This window comes from Myodes glareolus, chromosome 9, assembly GCF_982192425.1.
Source record: "Myodes glareolus chromosome 9, mMyoGla1.1, whole genome shotgun sequence".
NCBI lineage: Eukaryota > Metazoa > Chordata > Mammalia > Rodentia > Cricetidae > Myodes > Myodes glareolus.
The window spans coordinates 94112511-94136365 of NC_142034.1; the positions used below are offsets into that span (position 1 = coordinate 94112511).

Sequence of the window (23855 nt, forward strand, 5' to 3'; positions counted from 1 at the left end):
CAGCAATGGTCCTGAATGCAGCTGCATGTAGTGACCACTATGGCCACAAGATGGCACCAAAGGCCTGGTGGTGGAGGCTTCCGGATTAGAACCCAGTGGGCCAGGTGGTGGCTGGACCTTGATTCTTCATTGCTGGTCAGGCTCCTCTCTTTTGACCTTCAAAGGACTGATACAACTTAGGGAGACAGTGGGAAGCTCTGCTGTGTAAGTGGTGTGTGTGTGTGTGTGTGTGTGTGTGTGTGTGTGTGTGTGTGTGTGACGTGTGCCATCCAACATGAGCCCATTTCTCTAAATGAAAGTGGAGGAGACTATAGTTCTTGCTGCGAGTCCTGTAGTCCTTGCTGAAGCCCCTCTTCTACCCTCTCTCCTCCCACACCACTGGCTTTGCTGCCCAGGCAAGGTCTAAAAAGAGAGCTCAGTGATGGAAAGACAGTATTACTCACTCAGTCCCGGGTCCAGGGCAGATGGGAGTCCCAGAAAAAGGACCTGAAGGGAGGGAGGGCTTGAATACTGGGTGTAAAGGTTCACACTCACAAGGTGGAAGCGGGAGGATCAGAAGTCAAGGCCATCGCTTGCTACACAGTGAGTTCAAGGCCAGCCTGAATACAGGAGACTGTCTAAAAAAAAAAAAAAAAAGAGGAGGTGAAGTGGGGTCTGGGAAAGGTGAACAGAGTCAGTGTCCCTGGAGGCAGGGGCTGATGAGGAGCCCGTATCCTCCCTCTCCCAAGCCTGTAATTTGTCCCTGTCTGATGTTATAATTGTCTTCTCAGCTGATTATCACAATGTCAACCTGACATGGTTTGTGGTGAGAATCTGTGCACAGGCACCAGAGAGCGCAGGCCATTCACACGTTCCCCTTTACCTGCTTGGTTTAGAAGGGACAGAGATCAAGGTGCAGCCCTAAGAAGAGAAAGGGTGCCCTCCCCTCACCCCTCCTGCCTGAAGTCCTTTAGAGTCCCACTTTCTTACTCCAACTTCTGCTGAAAGGGACAATAGGCCCCACCCTTCCATTGTCTCAGGGGCCCCTCATGCCTGTGTCCCCATGAGGGACCTCAGGAGCCCCTTTCTGCATTTCACAGGTCAGGAGGCTTTGGCAGCAGGAGCCAGGACATCAGACATCACTAACCCTCTCTGTGTCTAATTCTTTACTCAGCATTGTCGCCCCAGGCCCCGGCTAGCAAATGTCAACAGCAGACACACTCGGGAAGCTCAGTCTCGGTCTCTCTCCAGATGTACCCTGTGCCATCTGCCAAATGACCTATTGCCCAACACCCTTATTTCCTGGCCACGTCGACGGCTATTCGGACCGTGCGACGATGCTTCTTGTCATGAAGATCCCACTGCTGTTTGTGGCTGGTTCTTCCCACCTGCTGGGCTTTTGTGTGCGACCGCGCTGCGTTCCGTACCTACTATTATCTCTGCAATCATCTCACTCCACTGCGAGTCTTCCGCTCTCGTCGCTCTAGCTGACCATCACCCCACTCTCTGTGAGCTCACTGGGGTCACTTCTGTGGAGTTCTGTTCTGGGGGCACTTCTACAGGGTTTCACATCTCATAACAGGTGCCGAATCCTGTTAGCCTCTGCGTCCTGAAACCAGGCCCTACAGCAGAGTATCAGCGCCCCAGACTCAAAAGACAGTGGACACCCAGGTACAGATCCAGCATCCCCGATGGAACTTCAACCCTGAGGCTCTCAGCCTGAGACGTCACCCCTCCCTCACATGTGCTGAAGTGGGATGATTTACCAAGGGTTCAATGTACAGTCTGCCACAAATCCTGTTATCTTCTTCATCGATGTTACTTGACCCTGAAGTCCCGGACGGGCCTGAGACACGGAGGTCAGATCTTAAAGGTAAGTTCTGGCTTTAAGGATCACACCTGGATCACTCTTTTGGCTGATGGCCGGGGCTCATTGCCCAGGCTAGGCTGGCTGGGATCCAGGCCTTCTGACAAGCAAAGGTCACTGATGTTGCATGGGGATAGGAGATGAAGGCTCTCATTAGTACCTGCTCTCAGTGCAATGGCGTAGGAGCAGCTCTAGCCTGATGTCCTAGATGGTCACCTCCAGCCTCGATGGCCAGGATCTCCCCACCTGAGCGCCTGAAACAGAAAAGGTTTGAAGTTATGTCGAGTGTGTGTGTGTGTGTGTGTGTGTGTGTGTGTGTGTGTGTGTGTGTTTGTGGGGGGGACAGAGGGATGCCTCAGCCTGTCATGAACCCCATCATGTGCAGGGTTCATTGAACTCCCAGGACAGTGCCCATGTTGTATCTGGACTCAGAACAACCCGCCCCTGCCACCCCGACAGTGATCACAAAGGCCAGCTCCTTTCTTTCTTTTTCCCTTCCTTTCTTCTTTCTTTCATTCTTTCTCTTTCTTTCTTCATTCCTTTCTCCCTTCTTTCGTGTGTGTGTGTGTGTGTGTATGTGGCGTGTTTTTAGATGCATATGCACATAGGCATGAATAAACATGTGTGCGGAGGTCAGAAATAGGCACCAGCTGTTTTCCTCGGCCATTTTCTACCTTCTAAATTGAGGCAGGGTCTCTCACTTGAAGCTAGGGCTTGCTGACTAAACTAACCAGCCGAATCAGCAAGCTCCATCTTTTGGAGCAAGGTTGATCGACAAAGGGCCACAGCCCTAAAGTAATCCCACTTTCCCTCTCTAATAATCTATCAGAGGCCAATGACTCCTCAGCAAAGAATGGGGCTCCAATGCCCCTCTCCCTCCAGACTGAGATTTCCCCTGGCTTGCGCTTGTGGGGTCCTGTGCATGTTGTCCAGCCCCTATGACATCATATTGCTGCTGCCCTGCTGTGTCCAGAAAGCAGTTTCTGTTGCAGCTGTCCACCTCCTCTGGTTCTTACAATATTTTAGCTCCATATTCCTCTAAGATCCCTGAGTCTTGGGGAAAGGGTAGGACAAAGCTAGATAAGATGTAAAAAAAAAAAAAAAAAAGCCTGGGTGGTGGTGGCACACTCCTCTAACCTCCCAGCCCTGGAGAGGCAGAGGCAGGAGGATCTCCGTGAGTTTGAGGCCAGCCTGGTCTACAGAAGGAGCTCCAGGACAGCCAGGGCTACACAACAACAAGAAGAAAAGCTGTCATAGATGTGCAGAAAGAGGAGGCACAGTTACTCACTGCTGGTTGTAGGACAGCCACTGTGGAAGTCAGCAGAGAGGCTCCTCCAAAAGCTACGCTAGATCTACCATATGTGGGGCGCATACCCAGAGGGCTCCGCAACCTATGCAGAGACACTTGCTCATCCATGTTCATTACTTCTCTAGTCACAAGAGCCAGGAAGTAGAAATAGCTAGATGCTCATCAACTGATGAATAGATAAGGAAATGTGGTGTGCATTTGCACAAAGGAATGCTCTGCAGTGGTTAAGAAAAATGAAATTATGAAATTCACAGGTAAATGGATAGAGCTAAAAGCAATCATTGTGAGTAAAGTAACCGAGACTCAGAAGCACAAAGGTCACATGCTTTCTCTTATATGCGGCTGCTGGCTTTGAATCTTTAGAAACGTGGAATCCATTAGAATACTCAGAGAAGTCAGAGAAGTAGTAGGGGCCATGGGGCGGAAAGGAACTTTCAGGAGAGAGAAGGTAGAATGTAGTCAGAGGCCGCTCGTTCATTCCTAGCCACTCAGACCCGAAATAATTACGTAGAAGCTATATTATTTAAAACACGGCTTTGCCAATAGCTTAAGCATATTGCTAGTTAGTTCTTTTAAAAAAAAATAGGGTTTCTCTGTGTTGCTTTGGAGCCAGTCCTGGAACTAGCTCTTGTAGACCAGGCTGGCCACTCACAGAGATCTGCCTGCCTCTGCCTCCTGAGTGCTGGGATTAAAGGCGTGTGCCACTACCACCCGGTTGCTAGTTAGTTCTTATATCTTAAATTAATCCATTCCTATTAATCTGTGTATTGCCACGTGGCTGTGGCTTACCAGGCAAAGTGCCAGCATCTGTTTCCTCCAGCAAACACTGGCTTCTCACTCCACGGCTTCTCACTGACTCCACCTACTTTCTCCCAGCATTTAGTTTTCCTGCCTAGCTCTATTCTGCCCTATCACAGGCCAAAGTAGCTTCTTTATTCACTAACCAAAAAAGCAGCACATGTGCAGAAGGAATTCCCACATCAGTAGAAGGCGTGATATAAAGGGAGGAAAGGGTATCGTCGAACAGGAAGGATTAAATGGGGCAAGGGATGGGAGGGCAGGAGAGGGGACAGAGCGCAGAGAGGAACACCTAACACTAAAAGCCTTTTAAAACATTACACAGAAACCTGCTGCTGTAGACGTTTCCTAAAACGTATACACACAAAGAAAGAGTTTAAACGGAGTTATTCTATAAAAGGGGCAATGTCCCTCCTACACATGTCAGGAGCCAATAAAAAGCCTAGTATGACGAATTGGTTACCTCCCTTGGAGCTGTTGGCTAGTGGGGTCCCATAGAACCCCCCAAACATTATAGGCCGCTGCCATTACTCTTGGTTACTCTTTGGAACTTAATGGTGAGATTCTATTGCTGAGGATACTACACACTTGAGTCAAAGAACGTGGAGAAATCATGCTGTTTTCTGTCCGGAAGTCCCACCCTAAAGCAAGCTTTGACAGCACTGGGAGGTTCTGCATTCTGCCAGAGGAGAAGAGTAACCGTCCGTCTTACCCAGCTATGAACCCTGTGAGCTACTGGCATGTACAATACACCTGCTAGTGCAATAGTGGCATAGATGTTAGGGATACCCAAACACTTCCTGACTGGTTTTAAGTCCCACTCCACAAGATGAAACCCACACCTGGTACCATTACTGGGGCCAAAAATCTGTGGTTAAATAAATAGTCTTAGGCCCTAGGGAAGAGCCTACTGCTACTATTATGATACGCGGACTTAGAATTAGACAAGATGGCAGCTCTAAACACTTCTAGACACCACTTTGACATTTGCTATGCTAAAAGGCAAATGAATTGCTCCTTGAGCTGAGAACACTGCCCAGCTGCCCACGGGACACAGTTCAGGGTAGGCTGGAAGTAGGAACAGCCGTCAGGCATGTTCAAATCCAAGGTTTGGTTTGAACCAAGTGAACAAGAGAAAGTCTCAAGGGAGTGCTCCTCCTGGGTGTCCCCAGACCAAGGAGCCCAGAAATCCCACAGGTAGGGTGAACAATGTACCTCCCCAGAATCTGTCTCTACTGGAAGCAGCTAACTGGTTCCACCTCATATTAGGGCCATGGCGTGGATTAGATATATGAGACTTAGAAGCCTAGGGAAGACCCCTGGTGAATAGAGTAGACCAAAGGCCACCAAGACCAGAGGTAGATAGAACCCCCCCAGGACTTGGAGGCCTACATGCAGATTGAATTGTATCCCACTTCCAAAGATAAGCTGAAGTCTGAACAACTAGTACCTGCCAGCACGGCCATGTTAGGGAACAAAGTTTCTCAAACAACCATGTTAGGTATTTATATGTTGTACATATAAAACACAGGGATCCCTACATAGCCATGTCAACTCCTGCGCTGTGAACTGTGTGTGCACAACATACAGGAGATAGAGCCAACCTCGATGTCCATCAACAGATGAACAAGGGAAGAACATAGACACAGTGGAATCTATTTGGCCATAAAAAGAATGAAGTTGCAACATTTGTAGCAAAGTAGGTGGAATTAAAGATTATTATGTTGCATAAAAACAAGCCAAGGGGGGGCTGGAGAGATGGCTCAGTGGTTAAGAGCATTGCCCGCTCTTCCAAAGGTCCTGAGTTCAATTCCCGGCAACCACATGGTGGCTCACAACCATCTGTAACGAGGTCTGGTGCCCTCTTCTGGTCTGCAGACATACACACAGACAGGATATTGTATACATAATAAAGAAATAAATAATAAAAAAAAGCCAAGGATTCAGTGTGTGTGTGTGTGTGCACCTGTGTGTGTGTGTGTGTGTGTGTGTGTGAGCGAGCGAGCGAGCGAGCGAGAGAGAGAGAGAGAGAGAGAGAGAGAATAAAGTAGAAGGGAGGGGCTAGAGAGATGAGCCAGCAATTAAGAGCTGTACTGCTCCTGCAGAGGGCCAGAGCTCAGTTCCTAGCACCCATGTTAGCTGGCTCCTGGCCTCCTGTGGCTCCAGCTCCAGGGGATCCAGTGCCCTCTTCTAACCTCCTCCAGCACCTGCACTCATGTACACATGCCCCACCCACCTCCATACACATAATTTAAAAAATAAAATAAATCTTTAAAAGAAAGTAGAGTGGAGACTATTTTGGGGAAGAAAGAGAATAAGCATTGGGAAAGGGGGCAGGGAGGCCAGTGGTGGGGCGATTAGGAGCAAAGTATAGTGATATATGAGAATGAAAATGTGCAATTAGACCTGGAGCGATGGCTCAGTGGCTAGCAGTACTGGCTGCTTTTCCAGAGAACCCAGGTTCAACTCCCAGCACTCACATAACAGCTCACAACGGCTTGTAATTTAAATTCTGGGGAATCTGACACCTCTTTCGGCCTCTGAACTCAGCAGGCATATAAGTGATGCACAGATTTGCATGCAGAGGAAAAACATAAAATAAAATGTGACAGTTAAACCCACCATTTTATATTCTAACTAAAAAAAAAAATTAGCGGAGAAAAATAGCTGGAGAGATGGCTCAGGGGTTAAGAGTACTGGCTGCTCTTCCAGAGGTCCTGAGTTCAATTCCCACAACCACCTGTAATGAGATCTGGTGCCCTCTTCTGGCCTGCAGGCATACACATACAGGCAAAACACTGAATGCATAATAAATAAATGTTAAAAAATAAATAAGTAAAATTAATGGAAAAAACTTACAACAAAGAGAAGGGGTTAGATGGGTGTAGACTCGGGGGCAGCTGGTCCTGGCATGAATCAGGCAGGACATCCAGACTGAAGGCCTCTTTTTTGCTTTCCTATGGGCCGCCGTCCCTATGGGCTGCAGTCCCTATGGGCTGCCGTCCCTGTAGGTCATGAAGCCAAAAACCAGCACTGTGCTCTGCACATCCACGATTTGGTTAATGATTTGTTCTCTGATGAGGAATTCTGTCCCCAATGTTATTAGACTTTCAGATTGAAATGAAATTAAATAAGTTGATGGATTGCTGAATTGTAACGTATTAGAAAAGACGGCGTTCTGCTTGCATCCGGTAAGTGAAACAGACCTTTAAAAATTGATTTTATAGTTGATCGATGTGACCAAATCAAGGGAAAAATGCTCGTTTGATCTGTCTGGGACTCATAAATTAGTGAGTTAAACAAGCTTTGAATGAGTCAACCTCTAAATGCTCCTTGAACATGAAATGCAAGGCTTCAAAGGGCTCTGCTGTCAGAGAGAGAAAGGAGACGAAGAACATCTCTGTCCTAGAGGATACAGCTCTTCCTTCTACCTGAGAAACTGAGAGCCATGGAGGACCTGGCCCAGCCATAAGAACATCTGGCCACATCCCCAAAGATCTCCAAAGAAAGAGCAGAGTCCCAGGAAGCATGGCTTGCCGATGTGGACCATCCCCTCCTACTCACTTTAGGCAGCTACTGTTAGTATTCAGGCATCTGCACTGGCCTGCCCTTGGGGCTCAGACGGGCTGTGTCCTCAGCTGCAGCCACTAAGAGCATCTCCTGTGCACATTGACTACATTCCCTTATAAAAGGGCCCTGCCCACCTCCCATCTCTCTTTCCCTGTCTCTCCATCTGTCTGCCTGTTCCTCTCTCTCTCTCTCTCTCTCTCTCTCTCTCTCTCTCTCTCTCTCTCCCTCCCTCCCTCCCTCCCTCCCTCCCTCCCTCCCTCTTTCTCTCTGCTCCTCTCCTCTTCTGCTGCTCCTGTCCTCAGACCCCAGTTTCCCCCCTCCCCTTCCCTCTTTTTATGTTCCCTTTCCTTTAATAAACCCCTCCACATGAACTCCATTGCATGGCGTTTTTATCTCTCATGCCACTTAAAAAAAAAATCACCAACAGCTACTGCCAACTCCTTTGGCCGTAGACCTACACCAGTGGGTCTTGACTCCTCCTCACTAGAGAGGGAACCTACTTCTTGGAGAAAAGCTCAGCTAGGAACCTGGCCATATGCTTGTCAGGGGTGGGGTCCAGTGCCCTGATGCCATGTTGGGGAAAGTAGATCCCACTTGCCTGGGTAACAGAATGGCATGCTGTCTGCACCACAACCCTTGTAACAGAACATTCTCAGGTGTTCCCTAGTTCCCCCTGTATGGCTGATCTCTCTGTGATGTGCAGTGATGCAGTTTGTGGTCTGGGGCGGAAATGGGCTGCCACAGCCAGGCCCTGATGGACAATTTCCCGACTGCAGGTGGACAGATGAGTTGAAGCAGGTCTGGATGTCTGCCAGGCCACCAGGGCCAACCCAGGTCCTGCCTTGGGCAGCAGTTGTCAGAGAGGCTGGGGTGCCTACTATTGCTTTATACCCTGCACGGGGGTCCTCCCAACGTTACTTGGTGAGGACTTCTCCCCCCACCCCCAGTGACACCTTTCTGGTCCTTTAGTCCAAGACTGGGCAACTGGGACCTGGAGAGATAAGACGAACAGGCAGGCAAGGATCAGGAGGAGTCTGAGTTGTACCTCTTCAAAAGGTGTGGACGGGATGGAACCATTCCACCCTGGCGACTTACCCCTACCTCCTGTTTGAAGGCCAGTGGCCTGGGAAGCTGGATTTTCAGGTATCTCATTTTAACAGAGGGAAGGGGCATTCACTGGAGTCTGCGGCCACAGCCAGACAGGGATTAGCTGTCCCTTCCTGGCTACAGGTTTCCAGGTACAGGGCTTCAAACAGTTCAGGGACTTTGTCTATCTAGTCCCTGGGTGGGCATCATGCTCTGCTTTGTCTGTCTAGACCTCACTCATATGCCTTTGCAGACATCATCTATGACCAGTCAATCCCCCACTAGAATCTGCAGACTATACTGTGCCCTCCACACTTGGTGACTCATCCACATTCTCTTACAGAGACGTTCTCACAGCCCTGCCGAGACAGTTCACCACGGCACCCATGTGATTATGAGCTCCTGCTGGGAGCCTGGCAGGCAATGTCCCAGAGGCTGAGTGGGTGGCAACCCACTGTGCTGGCCCCACAGGCAGCTAATCTTCTCCCCCCTACACAGGCCCCACTGCCCGCTCCAGCAGCAGAGGCCAGGAAGTGGGCTGGCCAGTGGTTATTAGGCTACTGCTGCGTACCAGACCCTTAGACATAAGCAGAGAAGCCAGGACGGGGTGGGGCTGCTGGGGTCTTCCCAAAAGAAGGCCCACTGATGCTAGCAAGGGATTCACTTGAGGAGGAAGTTGGTGCATTGGGCACGGGGTACAGCTGAGTTGAGGTTTGGCAATCAGAGGTAGGCAGCAAAAGAAACACAGAGTGGCTGGCTGGAGTCGGCCTCCATCGCTCTTAAATAACCACAGAGCTTCATAGATGCCAGGCCTTTTCCGGTCAGGGGCTGAGAGAAAGGGCTCTGTACTTGACAACCACTGAGAACCTCTGACAAGGTGTCATAGGTGTGGGTCTCAGATGGGGTAGAGGTCTTGAGACCATCTCTGGGGAGACCATGAAGCCACTGTCCCGTTGCCATGGCTCCAGGCAGCTGCTAATCCTCCCCCTGGGCTGGACCTCCCTACTGTGTCCCCAAGCAGGCCTCACCTTGTTTGATCCTCCTTGGCAGAGTGGTCTGAGGCAAGGTGTTCCTGGCCAAAGCAGAGGTCATCAAGAAGGCAGAAGCAGGCCTCCAGCAACCAGACCACCTCTCTGTAATCACGGACTCCTGGAGGGCCTAGGTAGCGCCAGCATCCTTCCTGAACAGGGGCTGTATCCTTCAGCAACTCCTGACAGTGGAATCCCAGAGCCCTGCTGGGGGAGTGGGACGTGGCGGTGCTGTGATCTGACTTAAAGTGGCAGGGGTGGGCATCGGGGCTGAGGCAGGGAGACTGGGGGCGGAGGAAGCAGCGTCTCCAGACAGGGACTAGGATGAGGAAGTAGACGCAGAAGGAGCTCTGGCCCAGCCTCCAGTCCCCAGAACCCAGCCTGGGAAGGTGGACAGAGTTTCTCCACAAGACGTGAGAAGTGGGAGGCAGGGGTCTTTGAGACTTGTGATGTCATCCAAACTGTTTTGCACCTGCAGCCTGGAGGCCCAGGAGTCCTGGGGCTGCCCAGTGACTGAGAACCTTAGAATAGTCAATCCAAAGTGCTCTGTTGACTGACTTGTCCCTACCACAAGGTCTCAGTTTCTCCAGCTGCATAGTAAGAAGGCAGGGCAAGGGCATTTCTAGGCACGGGGAGTTCTCATGGTGCCTAAAGACCCCGAATCTCCCCTCTCTTTACTGGGTACTGATGGCAGAGAGCCAAGCAGTGTGTGCTGGAGTCTGCACCATTGCAGAGAAAGGCTGATTGGTTCTCCGATCTTACTCATGGGGTCCCTCCTGCCTGCCTGCTTCACATGCCTGGCCTGGCCTGCAGAATGGAAGGTGGCGGTCACTAGCACCTGCATAGGAAGCTCTCTAGAGTGCCGGCCAAGGCCAGGCAGCCAAGGGACAAAAACATCACTCAGAGAAGAGCCAGCAGACAGATCTGGGAACCAGCCCCTGGGATTAGTGGGGACCAAGAGGCACAAAAGCTCTTTGTGTATGGCAGACACAGCAGAACCGAAAAAAACCTCAACTCTCAAGCCAGATCCCTTTGCTGACGATGTCTTAATACCACATTCCTTTAAGGAGACACACTGGGGCCCCAGAGCCCATCTTTTCACCCATCTTTCTGGATACCCCTTGCCTCTGGCTTGTACCCCTATATTAAGTCCCCATATGGACAGCCAGCCATATGTGTCCAGCAATCTGGCTGTGTCTGGTAAAGAGGGGCCCACTTGTCTCTTGTGAGCCTTAGGCCATCAAGACAGGGCAGAGCTTGCCCCTGGGCCAATATGACAAACAGATGTGGGCCAATATGACACTACCTGTGGGAAGTGGCCTGTCCTGGAGAAAGAACAGTGGTTTCCCCCAGCCTGCTGCCACAGGGCCTGAGAGAGGGGCTGGCCCGAATTCCATAACATGAGGAGTGAGGCCTGGCCACCTACCCCTCAGTGGCCAACCTACAAAGCTAGTCCTCAGATGAGACTCTGAGAGGGAGTTCAGCTCCGGCCCAGCCTGGGCTCCACTAGTGCCAGCCCAACGGTGACTCTAAGGCAAAGGCCACCCTGTGCCCAGTCAACAGCACCTCTGGTTCAGATGGCAGCCAGAAGCCAGCTCTTTTCACCCCTCATCCCATGCCCCATAACAGGAAAATGCTCTTAGAAGGAACCAACCTATTGTGGCCAAGCAAGGTCATGAGGGAGTGCTTGCTGGAGTTTCAAATGAGGGTAGCCTCAGTCTTTGCGAGCTCAGAAACCAGCAAGCTAGGAACATGGATCCTGCTTCCCTGCTGGACACACTCTACTGAGGATGGAGTATGAGGTGTGGTCAGGTGGAGATCCTGTTGGAGATCCTGGTTGGTGGAAAGATGGGCTCTGAAGCAAGGCTCACCGTCTATCTCTGGTGTCCCAGTTGGAGGAGCCCAGGCCAGGTTAGCAGCAGGCAGATGTGCTACCTGGAAACAGCCTCTTGAGGTCTCTGCTGGTCTCCAGCCAGGCCCTACTGGCTCGTCCTCCATCTTCCAATCTTCGACATGGTCACATGTGGATGAGTGATTGGGCTGATGACAGGAACAACAGAGTGGGGACAATGGCTGGAATGGAGGAGAGCCAGAATGGTGACACAGGACAAGGAGCGATGACACCGGGACCAGCACCTGCGTGTGGTTCCCTCAGCCACAGCGCTTCTCTCTGTCCCAGGGGGCCTTCACACCCGCCGGGTCCTGCCGAAAGTTCTTCCTCACTGTGTCCACATCGCACTGTGGAGAGGCGGGCGCTGACCTCCTGCTTGTCTTTAGCACAATCTAAAAATGTCTTACGTTTTATGATTTTACGTATGTGTATGGGTGTTGTGCCTGAGTGTGTGTCTGTGAACTACACGTGTGCCTGCTGCCTACAGAGGTCAGAACATCCAATTTCCTGAAACTGGAGTTACAGACCATTTTGAGATACCGTGTGGGTGCTGGGAATTGAATCCCAGTCCTGTAACCAGTGCTCTTAACTGCCGAGCCACCTCTCCAGTCCCGAGAACTTTCTATATGAAGTTTCTTGTCACTGTTGTCATTGCGTATGACCTCTCTGCCACACACTGAACTGGCGAGACAGGCGCTGTTTTTGTCCTTGGGAGTGTCTGCCTCGCAGGGAACGCTCAGAAATGGTCTCCTTCCTAAACACAGAGAGGGTTCTGAAGGCCTGCAGACGCGTTCCCAGATTCCTTCCCCAGCCAGAGGGCTCTGGACACTCCACCGGACCCCAGCCTGTTTCCTCATCCCACACAGTCACCAGAAAGCCTCCCATACGACAGACATCAGAACATCTGGTGCCCCACTCACGCTGTGCCTATTTCTCGCAGAACCCCCACTCCCACCCGGGTATCTAGGATAGCTCAATCTGCCTTGATGTGCCCTGTAGAGCACCAAGCATCCACCAAGCTGCTGGAGGCAGTGGACTAGCAGCCACCATCCCCAGTCAGAGAGGAAACCCCTCAGGCTGCAGAACAGTGGAGGTGTCTTTACGGCGGAATCTGTGCAGCCTTCTTGGAAAGCGGACAGTCACTGGCGAAATGGAGCCCGGGATTAGGGGAAAGGTTAAAATCATCCTAAACATGACATCCAAGTCTGGCTGGGGAGGAGCACTGTGAGGAGCTGGAGCATGGGCAATCACAATGCGGTTGGGTTCTCTCCTTTGCAAACCTAATTCAAGTTCCATGAAGAAAATGTAGAAGTAGGGGGCTGGAGAGATGGCTCAATGGTTAAGAGCATTGCCTGCTCTTCCAAAGGTCCTGAGTTCAATTCCCAGCAACCACATGGTGGCTCACAACCATCTGTAATGAGATCTGGTGCCTTCTTCTGGCCTGTAGGCAGACACACAGACAGAATATTGTATGCATAATAAATAAATATTTTTTTAAAAAAAAAGAAAATGTAGAAGTACAGAAAAACTGAGAAAGACCAGGCACCACCTACCAGATCTGCTGAAGCACCTCCACTCAGGGACAAGCAGTGTGTGGCTGACCCCTACTTCCTTTGGCCAGTCCTGATGTCATCTGGATGTATGTCATCTCAGCTGTTCTTGGTGGGACTGCAGGACACCAGCTCAGGTTAAAGTGCTACAAGCAGGCTCCAAGGTCAGGGAGCTGCTGGGGCAGCCTCTGTGTCTAGATGAGGCCCTCAGCGCTTAGAGTCAGCAACTCCTCAGTGAGCTGCGACCCAAGACCCAGGAAGTGCCTGGTAGAACACACACTCATCAGTCCTGCAAGTTCAGAGAACCCCAGGTGCTCGCTCGCACTCTGCCTTGAGGATTCCCACTGCCTCCCCTCACTCTTCGAACCTCACCCGGGGCATCTCTGTAGGCCACCAGACTTCTATCAGGAGGATTCTTCTCAGACTCTTCAGGCACTAGAGGGACTCCTTTCAACCCTCTGCTTTCAGTCCCAGCCCAAAGTAGTTGTTGGAAAGAGGGGCGTGGTCTAAGTCACTGACAACCGTACTAGGGCAGGGAAAAGGTTTCGGAGACGGATAAACTACGTGACTTGGGGCATACAGGAAGCTAGGCAGATGAAGTTGCATAGACAAGAGTCTCACCCAGACAACCCGACTGTACTGCCCAGACCCCCGACTCCTCTGGAAAATCTCCTTTTTCCCACGGGAGCTCGCCCCTCCTTACCCAGTCTCCCCACCCTAGCCGAGGCACTCGCCCCGCCCAGTCCCGCCCCGCCCCGCCCCCAGCATCTCCTCCACCTCTCCCTCCCTTTAGCCTGAGGGCGGGCGCCGACCTCCTACCTCGAGTGCGCACACTGCTCTTGGAGCCCGAGGGCGCTTCCTTGTCGCGAAGTGCCGCCGCCTTGCCCGCTGTCTCAGGTGTGGGTACCCTGTCCCGCACAGGTCTGTCGCTTCCTCTCGCTGTCTGCACACAGCCCGGACCTGGGGTCCCGCCATTTGGACCCTGCCTGCGACGCACAGGATCCCCAAGCTTCCCTGGGCATCCTCTGGCGTCCTCGCCCCAACCTCGGAGCTGCATCCCCTCTGCCTTTTCTCTCCTCCGGCCTTGGAGACCCGGCGGCCGCCCGGTGTGCCTGGGTCAGGTCAGAAACCACAAGGGACCCAGATGTCTCCCTCTGCTTATGCACCCTCGGGTCCGACCACTCCATGGCGCGCGCCCCCAGTGCAAAATTTGAGGTCTCAGGAGCCGCGGGCTCAGAGGGAAGGTGGGAGGGCGCAGAGGGGGCAGGCTAGGCTAGGAGGTCTGCAGCTGGTCGCCGAGGGTGGAGAACGGTCGGGAGAAGCAGTGGTTTGCGCATTTGGATCTGCTAGTTGGCGGGCATGGTGGGGCCAGCCATGGGGCTGCGGCCTGGCATGCATGGACGCCCTACAGGATCTGGGGTCCCTGCGATTGTTTGCGCGGAGGAGGGAGTCTGGTTACCGGTCTTCCAGCCATCCCGCCCCTCTGTGGGATCTAGAATGTCCTGGAACTTTCCTTCATGTGTAGGGCCCTTCCCTCCATGCCACCCCTGTGTGGCCAGAACCCAGGTGCCCAAAGTCAGACATGGGAACTGTTGCTCAGCAACAGAACGCGTCTCAGGGTCAGGTGGGATGCACTGGAGTCTCCGGCAGCACTAATAACTGATCATAAGCTGGCATTGGCTCCCCATAAAGTAAAGGAAAGGCCCAGGTTTCTGAAGAAATGGATTGTAGATGGAAGTAACCGCCTTCAGGGCAGGGAGACACCTGAGCTCCTTCTCCAGATTGTGTGGTCCCCTCCTTGTCTCCTGGCTGGTGCTAAACCTGCCTCACTTTCCCCCTGCCCTGGCCCAAGCAGCCTCCAGAAGTGTTCAGAGGTGGAGTGTGTCTGGGGCAAGACAGAAGAAGAGGTGTCGCTAATGACTGTGGGTAGGGGTGGGGTGTGGATGTCGGACTCCAGCCCCCCCCAGCAAGCAGGAGGGGGCAGAAGCATACAGCAAGGGTGGCCTGACACCTGCGTCTCCAGATGGGTCAGGGTCCGGTCATTTCATCCTTTGGGCAACTCTGCATGTGTATGGGCTTGCTTACACCTGAAGCCTGGGCTCAGGGAAGCACCAAGTTCCCCAGGATCACAAGGCAGGTATTGGGGTAGGGGCTGGGAACTGCTGGGGAAGATGGCACTGGAGGGTGGGCTTGTCTAAGCAGGTCTTTAGCTGGACTCTGGATGTGAACCCCCTCCTTCGCCCCTCCCTCCCACAGTCGAGATGGCCTGAGGGGCAATTTTCCCGTGAACATGTAATTCTGGTGAATAAGAAAATTGCTCTTTTAAAAACGGTTCTTGCAGAATCATATTCTATGAGGCTGGCACAGCTCTAGGGCCCATTTTGTTCTTTGTAGCTCCGAGGCTGGTTGGGAGTTGCAGCGTTTGCATAGATGGCAAGGACTGGTGGCCTGCTAAGCCACTCTTGGGGCTCTGGGCAGCAGTGAGGAGGGATGGGCCAGAGAGAAACCTCAGAAGCCCAGAGAAAATGAGAGGTAGACTTAAGGTCAGAATGTGTTCAAGAGCCGCCACCCCAAGCCAGAGCCTGTTAGAGATCCCCGGAACCCCTCAGCCCTTTCCCCAACAGCGGAGAGCTCATCTTCAGGGGTTGATCCATCACCAACATTCAGCCCTTTTAAGGTCCTTTGCTTAGTCTTTTGGGGAGAGGTGACCCACGGGCCTCTGCAGCAGGTCTAATGTATGTTGGCCATGTGAAATGACATCTCATGACTCCTGGCTGAACTATGGTCCTTTTTAGAATAGGTCTCTTCAGGAGTCCATGGGACCCGTGAACATCACTTTAGACATACCATATAGATACTTCCTGAGACCAGCCCCTGCGAGTCAATCAGCAGTCCCACCTAGGGACTCCAAGGAAGCTCCTGTCTGAGTGTCTTGGTTTCCTGCTGAAGCTATGTGTGATATGGGGCCCAGCTGAAACCATTCTTGTCCCTAATCCAGGGACACCCTTCTAGACCAGGAGATCAATGCCAACAGAAGAACTCCATCATTTACTTAGCTACAGTCATCTCATACCTAACAATGTCTTTTAAAGCTATTTATTTATATGTGTATGGATATTTTGCCTTCATATATGTCTATGTACCATATGCATGCCGTGCTGTGTGTGCAGAGACCAGAAGAGGACCTCAGATCTCTGGGACTGGGGTTATAGATTGAACCTGGGCTCCTCTGAAAGAGCAGCCAGTCCTCTCAAACACTAAGCCATCTCTCCAGCCTTTCTCCTTTCTTAATACCAGGTCTCACGTATCACAGACTGGTCTCAAACTTAGTATCTAATCAGGAATGACCTTGAGCTTCTAATCCTCTGCCTTGATCCCCTTTCAAGTGCTGGACTCACAAGCCTGTGCTAGCACATCTTGTTTGTGCATTGCTAGGAACTGAACCCAGGTAATCGTGCATGCTAGGCAATCACTCTCCATTCCCAGCCCTACCCTGGGCCTTCGTTAGTAAATAAAGTTTGTCATGTACCTCTTGCCTTAGCTTTGCTGATGGAATAGTGTTATCGTAGTCACTGTTTGTGGTGTTTCCATGAGCTGTCCTACTGATGTTCTTTGGGATTTTCTGCAGCTCTGTGGTGATGCTGGTGTATTGTGACTTAATCCTCCTGGAGACATGATCAACCATGAAGTCTCATCCTTCCCCCTTGTCCTGTGGCCCCTGATTGGCCTTCCTGTTGCTTTCATGTATGCATCTTCTCAGTATCCTTCAGTGTCTTCTATTTCACCAGTTCTCTCCTCGACACTATCTAGATTAAAATTAGTCTTGACATTTTGGGCTTCTTGTTGTCTGGTTTTTTTGAAGTTGTTGTTTATTTAAATAATTGTATTTTCCATATTTTAAAGACTTGTTTTATTTTAAATTATGTGTGTCTGTGTGAGGTTGTGTGCATGTTAGTGCAGATTCACAGAGGCCAGAGGTATCAGATCCCCCTGGAGCTGGAGTTACAAGCAGTTGTGAGCTGCCCAGCATAAGAGCAGGAATCAAACCTGGGTCCTCTTCAAGAACAGTCTAGGCTCTTAACAGATGGGCCGCCTTTCCTGGCACGAAATGACTCTATTTTTCATGTCCAAGTTCTGTGGCTTCAAAGTAGGGGACCTGCTCCATTTACTCATTACTCCTTATAATATTTTATCCATACTGTACTCAAAGATCTTACACTTAACTGAAACATGTTCCGGGCATACTAGTTAAATCATTAAATCATCTTATTTTATTTTAGCTTTTCCAGGTGAATCCACAGCTGGTCCCCTCTGTCTTGGTCTTCCAGATCATATTCCTTAGCATCTTTGAGCCTTAAGAACTTGGGACTTTGGTGAGTTGGCCTGTGGGGAGGAACCTTTTTGCTTCCTTGCTACTGCTGCGGTTCTCTCTCGGATTCTCACACCCCGGCCTGCCTTTTCTTGTTCTTCAGATTGCAGTTGCCTCTGCACCCCAGGACTAGGTCCTTCCCTGACAACTCTTGGGGAGTGTCCCATGTCTGCTCTGGCCTAGGCCACTAAAGATCAGCTGAGCAGACCCAGGTTTCTGAGGACAGCATAGCTAGTAGACTGCCTGGCTCAGGCCGAGGGCTCCTGCCTTGCTATAGCCTGTCCCTGGCCTGTGCCCTCCTAGTACTTTAACCATAGGCACCAGTCCTGCCCATCTCCTTCTTCCCCAGCGACGGAGATGTTTATTTCTTCTTGGGCATCTTGATTTTATGAAAGACTTCAAACACAAAGAAACACAAATGCACCTGCCACTCATCTGTCAGGCACTGTCAGCCCACGCCTGCCTCTCTGCTTTCTCCACAAAGCCCATGCACTGCCTCGGTGTCCTCACTCTGCTTCCCAGGCCTTAGTTCGCTGGCTCTGCCATGTGCTGGGCTGTAGATCCCCTTCTATGCTATGCCCGCAGCCTGATGTGTGCCTGTTGGCTGGGCTGTTATGTCTGTCCCATGTGTTTGTCCTCCCTGCATTAGGCACCTTTCCGTTCCATAGCGAGCACGGAGCCTGGGCTTAAGGATATCTGCCATTGCTAAGCAAGAGACAGACCTTTGCCCTGAGCAGGCAGTACCTTCAGCCTGGTGTCCTCGGGGGCGAGAAGAGGGCCAGCCACTGTATAATTCAGGGACCTCTGGAGTCACCGCTGCTAGAGTCTCAGGCCCTGCTGGGGGTAGAAACCTGTCTACTGAGGACACCATTCCCTAAGGTCTCCTGTCAGGGGAGGGCCCCACCCCAGAGAGAGTCTAATCTTGGACTTACTGGCAGAGCAGGCCTAGGATACCACATGTGTTGGGTATGACTGGCTTATGGCAGCCATGGCATCTCAGCCTCCCCATCTTTCTCTATCGGCCACTTCTCCCCATGGTTTAGGGACCACTGGGAGGTGATACCCACTGAGTTTATGTCATCTTCCTGAAATGCCGCCCTCCAGGGCTCTGAGAGGTTCTGGAGAGAGGGTGCTGGACATCAGACCAAGCCAGGAGAGTCATGGGTTGCGTGCGCATCCTAGGGCAGTCACTATTGACAGGTAACGCCCACCTTGGCTCGCGGAGCCACCCATCCTCTCGTGGCTTCTTCTTTCTCTCCAGCTTGTTTTCCAAACAATTTGCTTAATGCGATTCCCGGCCAAGTCGAGCATGATTAATGGTGTTTACCCACTACCGTCGGGCAGGCGGACTGGGGATGGCTGGAGGAAGGAATGCCCGAATGTGCCCACTCACGACACCCTCTTCTCTTGCAGAGACACACGTGGGCTGATACCTAGCCTGAAGCTGGCAGCATGGAGCCCCTCTTTCAAGCTTCCACACCCAGCTGGAATGCCTCAGCTGCTTCCAGTGGTAACCACAACTGGTCACTGGTGAGCCCAGTGTCATCGATAGGAGCCCGGGCAGTACTGGTGCCCGTTCTCTACTTGCTGGTGTGCACGGTGGGGCTGGGTGGAAATACACTGGTCATCTATGTGGTGCTGCGGCATGCCAAGATGAAGACAGTTACTAATGTGTACATACTGAACTTGGCTGTAGCTGATGTCTTGTTTATGTTGGGGCTTCCCTTCCTGGCTACGCAGAATGCCGTCTCCTACTGGCCCTTTGGCCCCTTCCTGTGCCGCCTGGTCATGACGCTGGATGGCATCAACCAATTCACCAGTATCTTCTGCCTGACGGTCATGAGTGTTGATCGCTACCTGGCTGTGGTCCACCCTCTCCGCTCAGCCCGGTGGCGTCGCCCACGGGTAGCCAAGCTGGCCAGCGCTGCTGTCTGGGCCTTCTCACTGCTCATGTCTCTGCCACTCCTGGTCTTCGCCGACGTCCAGGAGGGCTGGGACACCTGCAACCTGAGCTGGCCGGAGCCTGTGGAACTGTGGGGCGCAGCCTTCATCACCTACACGTCTGTGCTAGGCTTCTTTGGGCCCCTGCTGGTCATCTGTTTGTGTTACCTGCTCATTGTGGTGAAGGTGAAGGCTGCGGGTGTGCGCGTAGGCTCCTCCCGGAGACGGCGCTCAGAGCGCAAGGTGACTCGCATGGTGGTGGTGGTGGTGCTGGTGTTCGTGGGCTGCTGGCTGCCTTTCTTCATCATCAACATCGTCAACCTGGCCTTCACGCTGCCCGAGGAACCTGCCTCTGCCGGCCTCTACTTCTTTGTGGTGATCCTGCCTTATGCCAACAGCTGTGCCAACCCCCTGCTCTACGGTTTTCTCTCCGATAACTTCCGCCAGAGCTTCCGGAAGGTTCTGTGTCTACGTAGAGGATATGGTATGGAGGATGCAGATGCCATCGAGCTGCGGCCAGAGAAGAATGGGCGGCCGCAGGCCACATTGCCCACACGCAGCTGTGAGGCCAATGGGCTCATGCAAACCAGCAGGCTTTGAGTGCCCCAGGAGCACCCAGGTCTGGCCAGGTCTCTCTAAAGTTGTCTTCTGGGATGTGAGGGGGCTGAGATGCTCTTGTCCCCAGGTCTGCAAGCTGAACTCTTCCTGGTGGCAGTGTGAAGACAGCTGCCTGGGGCTAAGCCATGGGTAGACAACACAGCTGGTGTCCTGTGGTGACTGACCCTCGCTTTCACCAAAATGTTCTGCCAGGCCAGGGTCAGAGAGTCTGGAGGTCATGAGATGGGCTTGGCAGGGAAAAAGGGCTGGATTTTGCCCCCCGGAAATATTCAGGCACCTTCACCTCCAGTGTGGCACAATTGTCGGCCTCTCAGGTCAAGAAGTAGCTTTCCAGGAGGAAGCCAGGAGACGCGCTCGTGCAAACTGTTGGTTTGTGCCAGAGACCGCCCACCCTGAAGCCATGCCTGCCGGCTGGCCCTCAACCACTGCTCCATCCACGTTCTGGCCAGCATGGAAGCCAAATGAAAGGGACCCCTGTGTGCTGGGCCCCCAGCCTCTGCTCACAGAGTTTGTAGGCCTCTGCGATCTTCAGCTGCATGTACTCTGAGAAACAGTTGAAACAAAGCTGCGCTGGTCCTGGGACAGAGGAAGCAAAACCCTAGGGTCCTGCTCTGGCCTTTCCCCTGTCCTTCTCCAGCCTGAGGAAAGTGAGGCCTTGGCCTCCACAGTAGCTGCGCAGGAAAGACACATGGCCAAGAGCAGGAAGAGGAATGGACTCACCAGGACCCGGTCTATTCAGAGTGGCCCAGTAAGTGTGGCCCCAGGGAAAGACTGCTCAGAGACTGAGGATGCACAGGGACTTCACAGGCCTTCTCCTCCTTAAGGCATAATGCTGGGGCTCTCTCTGTTCTTGGAGAGGGAGCAGGGTGAGCAGGTAGCAGGCAGGAACTGTTCCCAGTGCAAACAGTACAGCCTGGAAAGCCCTACCATGTGAGACAGTGCAAATGCCAGGGCCAAAGAGGGCCAAGTCCCTGGGGAGCCTGTGATCCCCCTCAGCCCCCTCCAGCAGCTTCTCCACTCAGACCCAGAATGTGCACAGAGAACCCCCAGGGTCCCCAGGGCACCCTTGGGCCTTTCTGAAGCTGGAGAAAGAAGTAATCGTATTATTTCCCTGCTCTGGGCAGCCCTGCCTGGCAATGCTTGGCTCCCTAGGAGGGTGCAGAGGTCAGGCCAGTGGGACTGGGCAGAGGAAGACTGTGGGGGCTGCTGGGTCACATCTGAGAACATGATCCCTCCCTAGACAGATGCTGAGCCTGGAAACTCATCCCTCATAATGAGGGCACTTGTGTCTTACAGCCTGCCCCGAATAAATGAGAAAATAAAGTGTTTAATTCCTTCCCAAAGCAAATATTGTCCATGGAGCCAAGTGAAGTCAGTTCAAAGCAGAGAACTCCACAGCTGTAATGTCATCTGCTCCCAGAGAACTGACCTCCGGTGAGGAAGGGCAGGGACAATTCCATTTGCTGGTTCTGGACCCAGTTCTTATTAACTGGTGGCAAAGCCCACCCCATCCATCAATGTCAGCCCAAAGAGGGATGTTTCCAGAGGAAACTGAGGCCACTTCACCCCTTAGCCTCTGCCCACCAATGGGCCTTCTCCTAGGATTGGGCTGCAAAGGGCAATCATATCAAATGGCTCAGGACCGTGAGCAGAGGACTCAAGTCTCTGCCGACAGTTTTGATAAAGAGAGTTCCTGACCGGACAAAAGTGCTCTTAAAGGTATAGACATGGCAGGTAGCCAGCACCCTCTTGCAGGGAGCGAGGCACAACACGCCCCATGGACTTGGACATAGAAATGAATGGAGGGTGCTTCTTAGACGATCCTTGGTCCTAGAAACTTCCCCTACACCTCTGGGCACCCTGTTTCTTTTCTTGCCAGCCTGAAGCCCCATATAGCATCAGTACCCAGGCCCCAGCACCAGGGAGCCTATTCCCTTTAACCCCAATCCGGGCTCACACCCCAACAGGGCTGCAGTCTGGCCGTAATGCACTCTTGTGACCTTTAGGCATTCCATCGGCCACGTGATGGTCAAGTGCATACCGTCCCTGCCCATAGATACAAACTACTGGTACATAATGCCCCTTTCCAATCCTCACTGGTGGACCTGCCGTCCTGACCCCACAGCAGGCACCAGTCAGTCCCTATGCTTCCCTAAGCTAGGCTGGAAGATGTTCTGACAGAGAGAACCGCATGTGAAGCCTCAGAGGAGCACAGGCAAATGCACCCTCCTGTCAGAATGGGCGGCTTGTCGGGGACAAGTTGGGGCAGGAAAGAGAATAGGTGCAGCCCCAATTCTGCCTCAAAGGTCTCATCATGGGTCACCAGCACGTAAGGATGAGATGTCATCCAGAGGAGGGGAGAGCCAGGGTGTGGATAGTGTGCAGATGCTGCACTACCAGGAATGGGGTAGGAGGTGGCCTGAACAAGATGGGGGACTGAGACGAGGCTCCCAAGGTGCTGAGAGGCTAACACAACCTCCCTGGCAAGAGCCGGGGAACCCCAGACGGGTTCCTGATTAGGGAACGCTGAGGGCGAGACCTGGGATTGAGAGCGGTGTGGACTATTCTGCGAGGTCCAAACTTAGCTGACCTGGAGGGGCAGGGGGAGAAAAAGCCCTGGACACCCCAAATGCACCTCTAGTAAAGGCCTGATGGTTGTCCAGGAGAGCCATGAGCCCTGGACATCATAAGCACTGGGATGTCCTCCACTGCAGTCCCGGAGAATTGCAGGGGTAACCCAAAGCAAACATCCTGGGGCCACCGTGGCGGTCTGCTGATCTACTTTATGGCTCTGTCTGCATCAGTGGGTTTTATGGAACACTGGGTTCCAGCGACTGAGTGACCTTGTCCAGGAAATCCGGCCTGTGGGGCAGGGCTGAGGATGGGGAGGGGGACAGGAGATGTCTGTTTGCCTGGCAGGGTGGGGTGCAGCCTGGAAATGGTGGGGGCAGTGAGGTAGTCCCCTCAGTAGAGCCATAGTGAAGCCGCTCCTTTCGGCCCCCTCACCCCCAGCGGCAGGAGTAATGTCAGGGATCCCGTGGCAGATTCTGAGAGTGAAGAACATTGTTCCCATCAGCCACCACTTTCGGGTGTCCTAGGGAAGGACAGATGGATAAGTAAAGATGGCAGGCTGCCACTGGCCCAGGTACTTGGGGACACCATTGCTTCCTGCTAAGTAGGAGAGACTGAAGACAGCAAGAGAGAGCTTGGCTGGGAATGTTCATTCTGTCTCTTCTGCTCCTCACCCTTTAGGGCCCGCTTTCCGTGTTTCCTGGGATCCTGTCCTCTGTCACAGGGAACGGGGCCTCTCCATGCAAGTGGCAACAGGAAGGTTTGATGGGAGGACACTTAGTGCTTTCACCTCCAAACAATGGGTGCTCGTATAAGCCGAGGAGGATGGAGGGGCAGCATCATCAGATTCAGAAGAGAATACAAGAGAGGGGCCCCATGCAGAAACAGCCAGGGACAGTAGCCTCCACCCTTCCTCCTTCCTGGTCCCCCTGGCTCTCTCCATAGTCAGGCACCGCTGAAAGCTGTCGATGGGTCCATCGCTATCCAGAGTGAATGCAGGCCAGTGGGAAGGTTGAGAATGGGCAGGCAAGCTGGAGATACCTGTCCCTTCGCTCTGGTCACAGGAGAGGACACCTATCCATCTCTCCCATTTCTCCTCCCTCCCATGAGGCCTGAAGGAGCCAACGGCAAGGCCTATTACCTCAGAAGTCTGTGTCCTCACTCTTAACTCAGTCCTGAGTAGTTTACACTAGGTCTCTTGGAACAAGTCGGGGTGCTCCTCCTGCCCACCCAGCTATGCTCCCTCCCACTGCCCCCAGTGACATCATGTGCTTGGTG

The 23855-nt window shown here is 52.6% G+C and overlaps 1 protein-coding gene and 1 long non-coding RNA gene across 3 annotated transcripts; one reads left to right on the forward strand and one right to left on the reverse strand.

The window, feature by feature from the left end:
• Positions 1-1132: 1132 nt before the first annotated feature.
• On the reverse strand, positions 1133-10386 carry LOC146892856 (uncharacterized). Its single transcript, XR_015003522.2, has 2 exons — positions 9638-10386; positions 1133-2100 (listed from the first exon to the last, which is right to left on the reverse strand). It is a non-coding gene; the product is annotated as an uncharacterized LOC146892856 (long non-coding RNA).
• Positions 10387-13885: 3499 nt separating this feature from the next.
• Positions 13886-21337, forward strand: Sstr5 (somatostatin receptor 5). 2 transcript variants are annotated; one of them, XM_087910751.1, is made up of 3 exons: positions 13886-13977; positions 17359-17451; positions 18861-21337. In XM_087910751.1, exon 3 carries the CDS (start codon positions 18900-18902, stop codon positions 19986-19988), a length of 1089 nt encoding a protein of 362 aa, XP_087766877.1. In that variant the 5' UTR covers positions 13886-13977; positions 17359-17451; positions 18861-18899; the 3' UTR covers positions 19989-21337. The 2 variants fall into 2 exon arrangements, with proteins under 2 accessions (XP_087766877.1, XP_048292093.2); XM_048436136.3 differs by having other exon boundaries at positions 13906-14199.
• Positions 21338-23855: the final 2518 nt, after the last annotated feature.